The sequence below is a fragment of the Saimiri boliviensis genome, chromosome 1 (assembly GCF_048565385.1).
Source record: "Saimiri boliviensis isolate mSaiBol1 chromosome 1, mSaiBol1.pri, whole genome shotgun sequence".
NCBI lineage: Eukaryota > Metazoa > Chordata > Mammalia > Primates > Cebidae > Saimiri > Saimiri boliviensis.
In genome coordinates this window covers 261,356,470-261,371,036 of record NC_133449.1, presented here as the reverse complement: position 1 = coordinate 261,371,036, position 14,567 = coordinate 261,356,470, and the positions used below count along the sequence as shown (strand labels likewise).

At 36.5% G+C, this 14,567-nt stretch overlaps 1 protein-coding gene across 3 annotated transcripts in view; it reads right to left on the bottom strand.

Moving 5' to 3' along the window:
• Nucleotides 1–12,209, bottom strand: part of C6 (complement C6) — a 70,002-nt gene extending 57,793 nt beyond the window's left edge. The window contains exons 1-6 of one of the 3 annotated variants that reach the window (XM_074386281.1): nucleotides 12,046–12,209; nucleotides 9,043–9,128; nucleotides 8,515–8,677; nucleotides 7,000–7,156; nucleotides 5,249–5,393; nucleotides 952–1,093 (exon numbers count right to left, since the gene is read on the bottom strand). In XM_074386281.1, the coding sequence (XP_074242382.1) occupies nucleotides 952–1,093; nucleotides 5,249–5,393; nucleotides 7,000–7,156; nucleotides 8,515–8,677; nucleotides 9,043–9,109 (674 nt within the window). In that variant the 5' untranslated portion in view covers nucleotides 9,110–9,128; nucleotides 12,046–12,209. Of the gene's footprint in view, nucleotides 1–951; nucleotides 1,094–5,248; nucleotides 5,394–6,999; nucleotides 7,157–8,514; nucleotides 8,678–9,042; nucleotides 9,129–11,597; nucleotides 11,793–12,045 lie in introns of those variants that run through there. The other 2 variants (XM_003925895.3, XM_010336648.2) reach the window with 2 other exon arrangements.
• Between the last annotated feature and the right edge of the window lie 2,358 nt (nucleotides 12,210–14,567).

The window sequence follows — 14,567 nt, the reverse complement described above, 5'->3', positions numbered from 1 at the left end:
TTTAGGACCTCTTGAGAAACCCCCAATGTGCTCATGACTGGGTATTCCTGAAATAGGGACACTAGAAGAAAGAGCTATGTGATCTCCTGAGGTTTCTTCCAGGTTATCTCATTTGTAAGGTGGATGTAGTCCTGTATCAGCATGAAATATTGGAAATAGCCTGAGTTAAGTCTGGATTTGAATCCTGGTTCCACCATTTGCTAGTTGGTAGAATTGGTGAGGGTATTTAAGCTTTGTGAGACTCAGCTTGTAAGCTGAAAGTGGATGGTAATATAGGTCTGGCCCCTGCCATTAGGCTCCACTGACTTACTCACACAGCCTATGGGAGAGAATACTTAGCTGTATTCACTTCACCTCTTACTCTCTTATGTTTTCATTGTTGCTTAGCCTTTTATTTTTTTCTGTATTTGACTAACTTCTTTCCTTTTGGTTTTATCGCTCATTATTCAACTCTGGGCTTGCTTCTTACAATGGAAGACTGGTTTTCTTTATCTAATGTTTTGACTTCAAAGCCACCCATAGGCATACTTTTATGACACCTTGTTTCTCAATTTGCTCCTGACATTTCTGAGTGGTTATTCAACCTTTTGAGGCCTAGCTCCAGGACCCCACCCTGGCAATTCCTGGCTTGGTGGGTTTTCTACCATTCTGCTCTAATCCATTCCAAAACGTTCTGAGAGATGTATGAGAACTAAAACAAGCCATATTTATGAAGGGTCCATAGCATTGACTGGCACAAACTATATGTGAAAATGCTAACTTTCACTTCCCAGGAGTGAGGATCATGGCCACATGTTTCCTGAACGTGGTAGCTAAGTATCAGATATAGGGCTGGTCGGACTAGTAAGAAGTTAATGAGGACGATGGACAATGATGTGTCTCATTGCTCCTTCTGACTCATTTGTTCTGATACCTGTTCTCCCCAAGATGATAAAAAAGAGTGTTACATACCCATTGCCCATCAACTGTACGCTAGGGATGGGAGTATACCTCCGCGGGCATACTGCCTTTGTCCTCCCACAGTCCCTTTCATCTGAATTGTCTCCACAGTCATTTTCTCCATTGCATTCTAACTTTCTGGCAATGCAGCGGCCTGGTCAAGAAAAGCAAACAATATCATTGCAACAAATTATCATTTTAGAAAGTATTTATTAATTTGAAACACAAATGCTTTAAATTTCAAGGTAAAGTTGAAGGTAAGTCTTCACTATTTTTGATAGAGTTTTAGGAGCACATAAAAATGGAGTCACAAACTGATATTTCCACCTGTAAGATTACAAGGGTCACCACAGAATTATTTAGTTGCCATGGGCTGATTGTCTTTAAAAGGAGAAGTAATCCTAGACTATCATTCCCGTTACAGTTAGCTGCTATAGAGATCATGTTCAGTAGAAGAAAATTAACAGGAGGCTCAGAATTTTGTTTTGATTCAGGATGGGAGATGAGGGTTACTGTCTTTATTTAAAAACCTGTAATTTTACAGACACACACACACACGATAACATCGTTGGATCTCTCAAATTTTATGTTGGGTGAAAAAAGCCAGACACATGAGTCATGTTATGTGATTCCTTTATATGATGTCCAAAAAGAAGGAGGGGGAATTAACTAGAAAGGAGAAGGTGGGAACTTTTTGGGTTTATGGGAATTTTCTATATCTTGATATAGAAATCTGTACTTTCTATATCTTGACATAGGGTTGTTTACATGATTGTATAATTTGTGAAAAATCAGAATGTATATTTTACTATTTATAATTACTACAGATTTTATTAAATATATCTACTATATATTGGACTATATATAATTACTGTATGTAATTGTTTTACTGCATATAATTTGCTATATCTATTTTTTGGACAAGGTAAGTGTCTAGATACCACAGTAGCAAGTTGAGTAAGCAAATTTAGAAAATGGTACAAATTTCATGTGCCCAAATAATTACCTTCCATTTTTGACTCACTGAATTTCATAAGGATCCTTGGAATCAGTGTGTAACTATATACTACAGAAATTGAAATGCCTATGTGCAATGACAGATATCTCCTTTCTTGCCCTTCACCTTTTTCCCTGTATTTGATGATGTTGGCATCTGTACTGGTACATACAGGTCCAACTGACAATGATTAAAGGTTTTACTTGAGATTATCTGGTTGACTATTTTAAGATGTGATTAGTATCTCACTACAATTATGCATGACTATTTTGACTAAAATGCTCGGGAAGATTGGGCATTCTGTTGAATTAAAATTTTTTTAATTAATAGAGAGTTCCCAAGAAAGTACTTGGTTTCAACTTTTTTGGTTAATAATCTTCACTTAGAAGGTAGGAGTGTAATTAGAATAATTACATCTTCCATCTTGCATTATGTCAGGACTATTATTATAAAGAATTATAGCTATGAGCACTGTAATCACACAGGACTGCAAATGCAGATTGAACTGAATGTCTGTTCATCCCATGACTTGACCTGAAAGATGCTCTATTTTTAAACAGTGTACTTCTAGTTTTTTTTGTTTCATTTTGTTTTCAGGGCAGAACAGAATGGGAATTTTATTTTGAAATAGGGAGGCTATTTATTAAAATACACATTTATACATATTACATTTTTAAAAAAGTTTTGGACCTAGTGCTTATAGATTTAAGCAAAGGCTTATTTTTGATATGGTTACACTAAAATCATACTTTATTAGATAGAAGGAAGGATACACATGTAGAGTATAGTTCTCATTAGCTTAGCTTTGCAAGAAGAGTACCAGATTTGTGAGAATACAAGAAACTCTATGCATTTAGTACTTAGAGAAATATCACAGCCTATTAGCAAGGGCAGGGATGAAGGGAAGAGGATACCTCTTGAGTGATGTTTAGGAATAGGCCTGATGTGACATAGGTGAGAATGGTTCCAGGCCATAAAAACTCTATGGAATAGAAAGCATAAGGGGAGAGATATTGGAAGCCATAAATATATTCCATACCAAGGAAAGAATGAGAAATTAAAGGACGGTTTGAATATTGCAGGATTTGCAGAAGTCACCATGCTTAGCCAGCACATGCCTAGGTACATTTACACTTGGAACCATGCAATCATGCAGAAATTGCACGTTTTCCCTAACCATTGGAAAAGATTTGTGTCACTGAAATACTCTATTATTTTTTAAAACCAGCTGCAAATTCTCTAGTATTTTATGCTTTAAATTAGGACTTTGAAAGATGAGTTGGTATATTGCATGGGAATTAACCTGTTGGGTAATGCTTAAAAATCCATGTATACATCAAAATAATCCATTTCATCTTGAGGACTCTTGGGAAACTCTGAGCCTCAGTCATAAAGGAGGAAAGGCAAAATGGTTAATCTTTTCAGGTGAGATAGTTCTTCGTTAATTGAGGGCCAAACAACTAACTCAAGCATCTTGAGTCAGAAAAACAATCATTCATACAACCTCTTATTCCCATTGACAGTGGCATTAGTGGATGCTTTTAGGAGAGCAAAGTAGTATACCATCTTCAATGGAATATTTAACAACAAAAAAGCTATGGTATCACCCAGTCAGAATGGATGACAGCTACATCTGTGCCAGGGATTTACCAATCAGTTTCTGAATCATGAAAAGATCTAGGGATTTTGGGCTCTGGGAAGCAGGACATGGGTTACACAGGGAGGTTGGTAACTGTAATGTACCAACTGTAACTGTTGGTAATTGGTAATGCCACTGCTTACCAACCATTACAGACACATCTTTATGATACAGCTAATTTAAAATCAATGGTTATGGACATAACTATTGATGAACTGGCAATCTGCTGTGCTTACACTGCTAACTTTTCTAAAATTGTTCATTATAAATCGGTGACCTATGGATGCATCTCAAGGCTTCTCAAACTTTGAGTATTTTTGGCCTGAATGCAGCTCTTTTGTAATTTTTCATAGATTTATTTTCTACTGAATAAAAGAGTCTTCCTTGGTGGTAAAAAACTATCTTTCAAGCTTCAAATAGTTATACTTTAGTTCTAGATCTTGATTTTGATATTATGGATATAATGATCAGGTCTGTATTACCCTCAGCCATTGTCATCAAGATTTTGCTCTGATTGCCTCTTTTGTCCATTTGTGACATGACCTTATTTATATAGCCACAAAGTATATCTCCCCACCTACATCCTACCTTCATATTCCAGATTTGGAATGGAAGTGGATAGAGGAAAACCCTGACCCTAGCATTCCTGTCTGACATTCAGAAAAAGTTGGCAAAGCTGAAGGCAGGAAGCAGGGAGTAAGAGGGGAAAACATGGGTTCCAAGGTCTTGGGTCAATTTTCTGTGGAATTGGAATTTGCTATCTCGTTTGCTTTACTTTTCAGGACATCCCAGAGTACACAGAAATGATATGGATTTTACTCATCTGAAATTTAGTTTTATTGTAACTTCAAGTTGACCCCTTAGACAGAAGGTCAGTGAACTATGGCCTGTGGGCTAAAACTAACTTGAACTATGGCCATCTGTTTCTGTAAAGAAAACTTTATTGAAACACAGCCATGCTCATTTGTGTATGTGCTTTTGACTTTGTCTTTTGGAATTAATGTTAGAGCCAGTCAAGAACGTTTTTTTTTTTTTTTTTTTTTTTTTGAGACGGAGTTTCACTCTTGTTACCCAGGCTGGAGTGCAATGGCGCGATCTCGGCTCACCGCAACCTCCGCCTCCTGGGTTCAGGCAATTCTCCTGCCTCAGCCTCCTGAGTAGCTGGGATTACAGGCATGCGCCACCATGCCCAGCTAATTTTTTGTATTTTTAGTAGAGACAGGGTTTCACCGTGTTGACCAGGATGGTCTCGATCTCTTGACCTCGTGATCCACCCGCCTCGGCCTCCCAAAGTGCTGGGATTACAGGCTTGAGCCACCACGCCCAGCCAAGAACGTTTTCTACATCATCTCTAGTCATCCTCCAACATGATCTCTTAATATTCTTGTCATAATAAATTATATTAAAAATCTTTTAAAATATGTCATTTCTTTTTAAATTATCCTGATTATAGATTTGTGCATATCAGGTAAGTGGTCAAAACAGTTTAACTTGAAAGCCATAACTTAACAGTGGAAAATCTTGGTAATTGGCAGCATAACACTCCCATTCCGCTATGCTTAAGATGTGGTGGGATTTCTCTGTGATGGATTTTACTGTTAGTCAATTGGAGTAACTTTGATTTAGTCAAGTTATTTTTAGTGGAGACTTAACATTTCACAAAAATACATTACCACTGTCACAGCGAAATTTATTCTTGCAGTCTGTCTCTTCAATTTTGCAGAGCTTAGATGGAATGCATGGTTGAAAGGCCATCAGGGGCTCAGTGCATGGCTGTCCCCCAAACTGACTGGGACGCAAGACAGATCTAACTTTAGTCTGAAAAGAAAGAAGAGAAAGACATAACTCTGAGGCAGGGTCAAAGTCAAAATGTATCTCAGAAAACTGGGCTTCTCAATCACAATAGTGATTTTTCCTATGGTAATGTTTCTTAAATTTTACGGATTCTTCCAATTCCATTATTATGCTCTCTTAGGGAAATAATTACTGCTGTGGGCCTCTGTTTTCCAACTAGTAAAATGAGAAAGTGGGTCAAAAAGGTTTCTAAGGCTTCTTATAACTCTGAAACCATATGCTTTATACATTTTCAAAATAAAAGGTATAAATGTTTGCTGAGAGTCTCTTGAGTACAGTAAATTCCTCCAGGCAATAACAGCCTTTCTATATCTCAAAGATAGTGTGAAGGGATAAATGTGAAATAATTTTGAGGTTCTTTTGCATAAGGAAGTCCCTGTGAAAACCAATGCTAACATAGTCTACACTTTAAAATGATTTTAAATGGTGAGTAGTAAAATGGCGAGTCAAAGGAGAATAGCAATACAATAGGACTAAAATGTGCTGACTTTGAAGACAGAAAAATTCAATTTATTAATTGATGGATATATTCTTGGGCAAATTACTTAACCCCAAATAAGCAATAACTTTCTCATCTGTAAAATGGGTAGAGAAACACAATATAATGTGAAGTTTGAATAAGGTAACACACGAAAGGGACCTAGAACTGTTCCGCTTAGAAAGTAGGTATTCCCCACATGAGTTTCTTTTTCTTCTCTGCTGTGTAAATGCTCAGCACGGCCCTGACTGTGGTTTACATTGGCCAATACTTTTACAGGAATGAGCATGAGGTGGGTAAATATTGCAATTGGGAACAATAAACAAATTGAGGGACTGCTGTGAGGAGAGGGAATGTGGAAGACGGGCAAGGAGTCAAGGTTTTCGTTCATTTCCCTCATTTCTGTCTGGTTTGAAACCTTGGACTGAAACCCTGTTTTATTATTATTATTATTATTATTTTAGTGCAGGTTGAGACTACCTAGTTTGGAAAAACAAAATTCAAAATACTCCAAAATCTAAAAATTTTTGAGTGCCAACATGATGGTACAGTGGAGTACTGTATATGTAAATACTTATCATAAATTTGTTTCATGAATAAAATTATTTAAAATATTATATAAAACTATCTTCAGGCTATATGTATAAGGTGTATATGAAACATAAATGAATTTCGTGTTTAGACTGTGTCCCATCCCCAAGCTACTACATTATGTATACGCAAATATTTCACAATCTAAAAAACATCCAAAATCCGAAGCACTTCTGATCCCAACATTTCGGATAAGGATCACTCAGTCTTTTGCTTTCAGAATTCTCAGCAGGCACAGGCAGTAGAATTCAGAACTGGGTAAGTACAATACCAATAGTGGGAGCAAAATTTCTTTTTTGTGATCAAAGACAGTAAAATATATAAAATACATTCTCTCTTCCCCACAAAAAAGTGCTAAATAGACTTTTCCCTCAATGGAAGCTGAGAAAATTGTCTTTCAGAAATTGAAGTAATTCAGCATTACTGTGTTGTTAAGCCTGTCAGGGAATCCAAGCCCTCTATTATAATCCATATTTCCTGGACATGCGCATGGTCACCTACCTGTTTTTCAACACAAGGGTTACAGTCTGACCATGGTCCAAAATCTCCTAGGAGGCAGTTGATGGGGCATGCTTGCCAGTTACATTCTCTAGTCTCCAGCTTGGTGCAAATCTGTTCACAAAAGTTTTCCTGATAGTACTTATCTACTACTATTTGCCTGTAATAGTGAAGAAAAAGTTGCTTAGAATGATTGTATTTACCATGGATCCTGCATCATTGAGCATTAACTGCAATAAATAGAAAAGAAAGAAAATTTTCATAGAAAAATTAGGCAGGTTGGCATATATGCAGTTCTCATCACTTAATAGAACTCAGACATACTTTGTGAGGCCCCGTGCAAAATGAAAACGGGAAACCTCTTGCTCAAAACTAAGAACTTCAGGACAGCAACGGCAGATCATTAAGGATGTGAAGCCCTTCTAAGTGTGAGTCCTATGTGACTGCCTATGTTACACCATGATGCCAGCCATGTTGGAGCTCCTTGAATGGACTGGAGGGCAAAGAAAGATGAAAGGAGAGAAAGATCCTACAAATTGCTTAAAGGGGGACAACACGGGGTACTGTGGGACTAAGGATGCAAAGACAAAGTGACATGAGAGAATCATCCTGAATAATTCATGTGAATTCTTCAGGTAACAGAAGGAAGGGAATTTAGAGGAAGGGACACGTGCAAAGATTTGAAGTGGAAGAGAGGATGTCCAGGTAGCTCTCCAGGGAGGAGTTATGTGACTGGCCAGGAATATTTGCTGTTCTTTGTAGGCGTCAGGGAGCTACTGAAGGACTCTTGAGTAGAGGAATACTGTAAACAAATCTGTTTTTACATACTTAGTAGATGGTTTATTAAGGAAGTCAATTGGTAATTTTAATGAGATTCACACTACACATATAAAAATAGTTTTCTAAAATAAGGATTCTAAAAAATGCTGTAATGGATAAAACACATTAAATATATGATTTTCTCCTTTAACTTGTGAGCATCTCAATGGTACAGAAACATTTAACAGATTTAAAGAAATTGTGGGGGACGAGAAGTCTGAATTGGTGAAAAGACTGAATTATTAAACGTTATTAAGAATGAACAGCTTTGTTGCCATTTTGTATAAGCCAATAATCAAGCTAATAGCTGGCAGTTCTGCTCAATTGAGGTCCTGTTAGACTCAGTTTAATGAGTAGAAAATTCTCTATAATTAACTCACTAACTGTAGGCAAGCAGAGTTATATGCTGATTGAAAAAAAGCTTGAGTAGTGATTCTAAGCAAGTTAAATAGTCAACTGACACTGTTGCACAGATTCTTAATTAAATTTCTTTGAAACCCCTTGTTTCTGTAGAGAGAACAAAAGTAGACTTCCTTTCAACCTCATAAGAGAAAGACTTCAAATTTCATCCAAATGTGTGAATTTTTACTTTGAGATATATATATTTTTTACCATTGTTTCATGTGGCACCCTGATATTGCTGACTTCATCCTTGAGTTCTTCCCGGGCACAAAGAAAAGCGACAAAGCTTATACCCACCGGTGTCTGCTCTGGGTTCCAGAATTGCAGGTTTTTGAGCAGCTGGTCCACTGAGTCCATGGGTAGTGATCACAGAAGCAGGCTTGGCCCTTGTTGATCAGAGCACTCAGCAAGATGATGTACAAGATGGAGTGTCTGGCCATGCCTCGGGAGCCTCCGGGCCCTAAAATAAAAGAATATATACCACATATCAAATGCTTTTTCGAGGGTAAACCTTCACAGGTCATCCTGAGTCACAGATTCAAATGTGATTTTAGAAAATATATGCATTTTTCTGCCTTTCTTAAGGCAACTCAACACCTACAAATTTACATGCTCATGAGTACAAATCCTGTTTTTAAAGATTTTTAGGGTGGAGATTACCATAGCACAACCCCCAGTACTAGAAGTTTCTTCAAATGGTTGGTGATAGGCTAAAAGACACAGTATGTAATCCATTTCATTCCTAGAAGTATTTTAGATATATACAATTTCATTCTTCTCAAAATACCTGTTTCTTCTGTATGGGCAATTCCCTCAAGAACATACCAGTTGCTCCTACTTTTCTGGAACTGGGAAAGAAGTTTGGATCATTCTTCTGGAAGCTCTTTTTCATTTCCTGACATGCTGGAAACCTGCTAAACAGAAAGTTTACTGACTCCTTATAGAGTCAGATAAATAAGAGCTAGAAAGGATCTGTGAAACCTCCAGATCAAACTCCTTCATTTTATGGAAATGAAATGAGGCTCAAGGCAGTGCAATACTGTTGAGGCCGCAGGACAAGTAAGAGCTCACCACCGTGGCTTCTTGAATGAGGTACAGTCCTTCACTGAATTTGTAAGGATCTTAAGTACTGTGTTACTGGAGCATCAAGATGCCTGGAGCTCCACCACCCAGGCCATAAGAGGTTGAACAGCAAAATCTTTGATCAGTGGTTTCCACTATGGTCTTGAGGATCCATGAGTTATTTCCAAAATCATGCCTTTCCCCAGTTATTGCCAGTTTAATCTTTACATTCCTAATGAAACATGCAGCATGATTAATATATGTACGTATCAATAATGCTGCTGTAATTAATATACTAGTAACATTTGCTTTAAAAAGTCAAATGCTGTTCACTTAATTTTTCTGTCTCAGTTTCACTGTCTGTAAAATGAGGGTAATTTCTACCTCATAAGTCTTTTGTTAGGATTCAGTAAGAAGGTTTATGTAAAATGCTTAGAACAATCTTTGGGATAGAATGATCGCTCAAAGCTAGCTTTTCAAATTAGTAATAACTTTTAAGAATGTTACAAATTCAATAGTAGCTGTTGGTCATACATTTTTGATAGATATTTCCAGATTGTCCTGCTGAAATACGGCTCTCTCATGTCTCAGAGGATGAGTTTCTGATTATATTTTTGTGTGGTTTGTTTATGTTTCTTAGTTTTGGTGTAAGGATACCTCAGTACAAATAATTGGGGTTCATTATTCGATAAATCTTGATTTCAGCCAAGAGCTTGAGATCAGATAGAAGAATTATTTTTTCAGTGTGTTCAGAAACTAGGGTATTTCCTGTTAATACATCAATAAGCTTTTTAAACTCTCCTACAAGCTCAAACAAAACTGCCAGAATAAAAGTAACCAAATCCATTGATATATGGCTGAATATGTCTTTCAATTTAAAATGGAATCCACACACATTTTGGTATTCATCGTGTGCTGCTGGACATTGAATGAGACACAAAGAAATAGAAGCTTTTATCACTGTCTAGGAGGGTAGACAGAGATGGAAAATATTACCTATGCTTTTTAACCAAGCTTGTAAGTCCAACTCATGCTGCTACAGCCCTAGACTATTTCAGCCATAAAAATAAGGGCCTTTTTTTTTTTTTTTTTTTCCACTACACTTGCAAGCTGATTCTAGTTTCCTGGTAAGTAACTCATCTTTCCTGGTTTTCCTCAACAACACAGAACCACAGGATATTGGACAAGAGTAGACAGATAGAATTTAGGTTGTGATCAGACATATGATGTGAGTCCCAAACATCCAACCTGAGTTTAAGATTGGGTGGAGTTTCACTGGCTTTAGGGCCCTTGGGAGCTGAGGCTCCTAAATAATGTGAAACATTCCTTTCAATCAGTAGATAAATTAGAGAAACCACCTCCTATACCCTTGCCTCCCCGCCACCACTGCCAAAATTAGAATCTTCTCGTACAGGGACATTTTCAGCAAGAAAAACTAAACAGATGCTGTGTTGTTTATTTTTTTTTTCTTATTAGATGTTGGACGAGGCCAATATCTTCCAGAATATTTCTCTCAATTGTAGAGAAAACAAAGCTTCTTGTGAGATTTCCATGTAAATAATTTGAAGGAGTTAAATTGCAAGAGATTACATGTTCTCAGTTCTCAGCAGACACTGTCTTTTAACTTCAAAAAGCTTGAAATGTATGGGTGAATTTTATTTCAGTTATCATCAGAAAGTGCAAAAACCAAACCCTTATAAAATATTCTGATCTCTCTTTAAGCTATAACTGTTCTGAGGCAATATGAAGCCTGATATAAATTAAGGTGGTAACATTAAAACTTATTTGATAAGGTATTAATGAAAGAGCTAATTGGTAGCTTTTCTTTTTTTAGTATTCTATTGTTAAGAGGAAAAATTATTCTATGTTAAAACAATTTTTATTGAAATAAAAATGATTACTTCTGTGTTTTTTTGTTATGATGGCCTAGCATATTGTATTATATGGTTTCTTATTTATTTCTACATTGCTAGGCATTTTGGAGGTATCTAAAATTGCATGCAGGCATTTTACCCATTACTATACAATTTTCATACACACATATAATAAAAGAATGTTCACTGAATAGAGGAAGATAGGAAAAAATCTTCCACTTCAGTGCCATGGTAGAAGAGCCGAAATTCTGCAGTTTTCTCATAGTTGCCATCGCCTCTTGAATTTTCCAAAAATCAGTGATTCCATTGAACCATTGATGATGGCTTTATGAGCATTTAGAGAATTTCAATTAAAGTGAAGTCCATCTTATTCTAACCGGTCACCACTTAATGTGTTTTACTCACATGAACCATTTGTCTACAAGCCAGTTCAGCATATCTTACCCAACAGATTTCAGAGGATGCTCTTGTTTATCCCAAACTGGATGTTCTTCCTTTACATCTCCATGTAAACTTATTGAATTTCTTATTTCTTATTATTTTTTTCTGTGCATGCCCAGAGGCTCAAGAAAAGGTATTTACTGTTGCCAGGGTAAGCTGGGTAGTCCAGACGCACAACTGACCTTTGCTAATGAATATGTTTGCTTTACTCTAAACTGTAGTTTAACTCATAGAGAAACCTGATCTCAAATGTCCTCTGGAATGACATTTGTTTGAAATACATGACCTCTGATTCTTTGAGATGTAAACAAAGCGATTACAAAAAAGAAAGACAAAGAAATGATTATAGTCTGAGTTATGTATTTTTATGCATGAAACAGTAATTTCATTGGAAACATGATTAACAATTTTGAAATATTAAGATTGAAAATGAAATCATCGTATTACTCACCTTTAAGCAGCCTTTGTAGTGTCCTGGGACCTAACCTGCAAATTATTGAGGAAAAATGGATATGCACAATGAAGAGGGTATATATGTTAATCCAAACAAAGCTTCTTTTCTTATTGCTAGCTAATGCAAGGTAATGCTGTCATATCTCAGAGGCCTAGAAACATCTATAGTGTTGCCAAAATAAACATTCTGTGAGCCTTGAACTTTGCAAATGGTTACACCAATCAGCAGTAATCCTGAAACTGGGTGTTGAATGTTACACAGAACCCTGAGTTTTCAGTGATTTTTCAATGCAAGGGCTACTGCATAGAAATCTCTGTTTCCATTTTAAAGAATCGTTTAATTTAATTGCTTAAAATTGATGTTCCCCCTTAGGAATATATAGATTGTTATTTTTTTGATTATAGAATATTTATTGGTAACCATTAGATGTTATTTGTAGACAATATGATTGTGTATGTAGAAAGTTTAAAAGAATCTACAGACAGAATTAATAAATGAATTTAGTAAGATTTCTCAACACAAGTTTTATTAAATATATATGCACCCAATACAGGCACACCCAGATTTATAAAGCAAGTTCTTAGAGACCTGCAAAGAGATCTAAACTCTCACACAATAATAGTGGGAGACTTTCACACCCCATTGTCAATATTAGACAGATCAATGAGACAGAAAGTTAATAAGAATATTCAGGACTTGAACTCAGCTCTGTAGCAAGCGGATCTAATAGACATCTACAGAACTCTCCACCCCAAATCAACAGAATATACATTCTTCTTAGCACCACATCCCACTTATCCTAAAATTGACCACATAATTCAAAGTAAAACACTCCTGAGCAAATGCAAATTTAATTTGGAAAGATTTAAAATAATAATGATCAAATGAGCTCTTAATATGTGATAATGATTATGCTTCTCTGAAACGGTTGCAATATAACTTGAGATTGACTAAAATGTATTGCATCCTAAGGTTAAGCAGAACAAAATAGTGCAATAGAAAAGAGAAAACTATACTAACTGAGAAAGTGGTACATATTCTATTCTTGATTCTGTGCTAAGCAGCTACCAGCTATGTGATCTTCAATAAATAACTTTACTTATTTGGAACACTGGTTCCTCATTTGTAAAATAAGTGTTTTTCAAACTTTTTTCAAAGCAGTAAAAAACAACTAAAACAAATATTCCTCAGATAACTTAAAAACTTTTTTTTATTATACTTTAAGTTCTAGGGTACATGTGCGGATCGTGCAGGATTGTTACACAGGTATACAGGTGCCATGGTGGTTTGCTGCGTTCATGCCCCTGTCATCTACATTGGGTATTTCTCCTAATGCTATCCCTCCCCAATCTCCCCACCCCTGCTATCCCTCCCCTAGTTCCCCTACCCACAACAGGCCCTGCTATGTGATGTTCCCCTCCCTGTTTCCATATGTTCTTATTGTTCAACACCCACATATGAGTGAGAACATGCAGTGTTTGGTTTTCTGTTCTTGTGTCAGTTTGCTGAGAATGATGGTTTCCAGCTTCATCCATGTCCCTGCAAAGGATATAAACTCATCCTTTTTTATGACTGCATAGTATTCCATGGCATGTATGTGCCTGTTTTTGTAAATAAGAGTGTATAGGAATAAAGTCATACAATTGGCCATTGTTCGTGGTTGCTTTTGCACTATGATGGTAGAGTTAAGTGCTGGCAACAGAGACTAGCCTGAAAAGCCTAAAATGTTTACTGTGTGGCCCTTTATAGGAATAGTTGCAACCCAGAGGGAGATATTTCTGGTCTGATACATACAACACAGTGTCCAGTGGCTTTGGGAAGTGGAAGTAGTCTACTTGGGGCTGATGACTAGGTGATTTGTTTCAGAGCTAGGAAGTGAATACTTGTATGTAGTTGTGCTCAGGTCTGACTCTGTGCATGCAAAGAATATAGATGTTCTCTAAACAATATTTAGATGTGTGCTGCTGAAAAACAAAGTCTGCGATGAAGTTTACTGGCTGAGTTGCTTCTGCAACTGCAGGCCTTCTAAAGTTTTGGTTGGTGACACAGAATACCTTCTCACACAAAATCTCCTATTTTCATAAGGTAGATAGTTCCCATTGACAGACCAGTAGAAAGCCTATAATTGTAAACAAACAAAAGGGTGCAGAAGAAAATGTGGGTGGGGGCATGGAGAGTTAAGATGGAGCAATTATCATTTTATGAGAAGGAGAATATGTATTCTGTTTAAAACCATTATTCCTCTTTTAATAATAATAGATTTGTAGCCAAATGGTATTTTCTGCCAAGAAAATAACCACAAATATGAGATAATGGACAACGGAAGCTGTTATCTGAAGGTTTTTTCACATGCTAAATATTCACGTGCCAACTTATCATTATAGCAAAAGTACTATAATTTCTCATTAAAGCTGAGGCTAATGACCCCATCTATTTCAAAAACTCTTCAGAGTGTGCTTTGTCAGTCAATATGTGAGTAGATAAATTGAAATGGCAGATTGAACTATTTCACTTGGGGA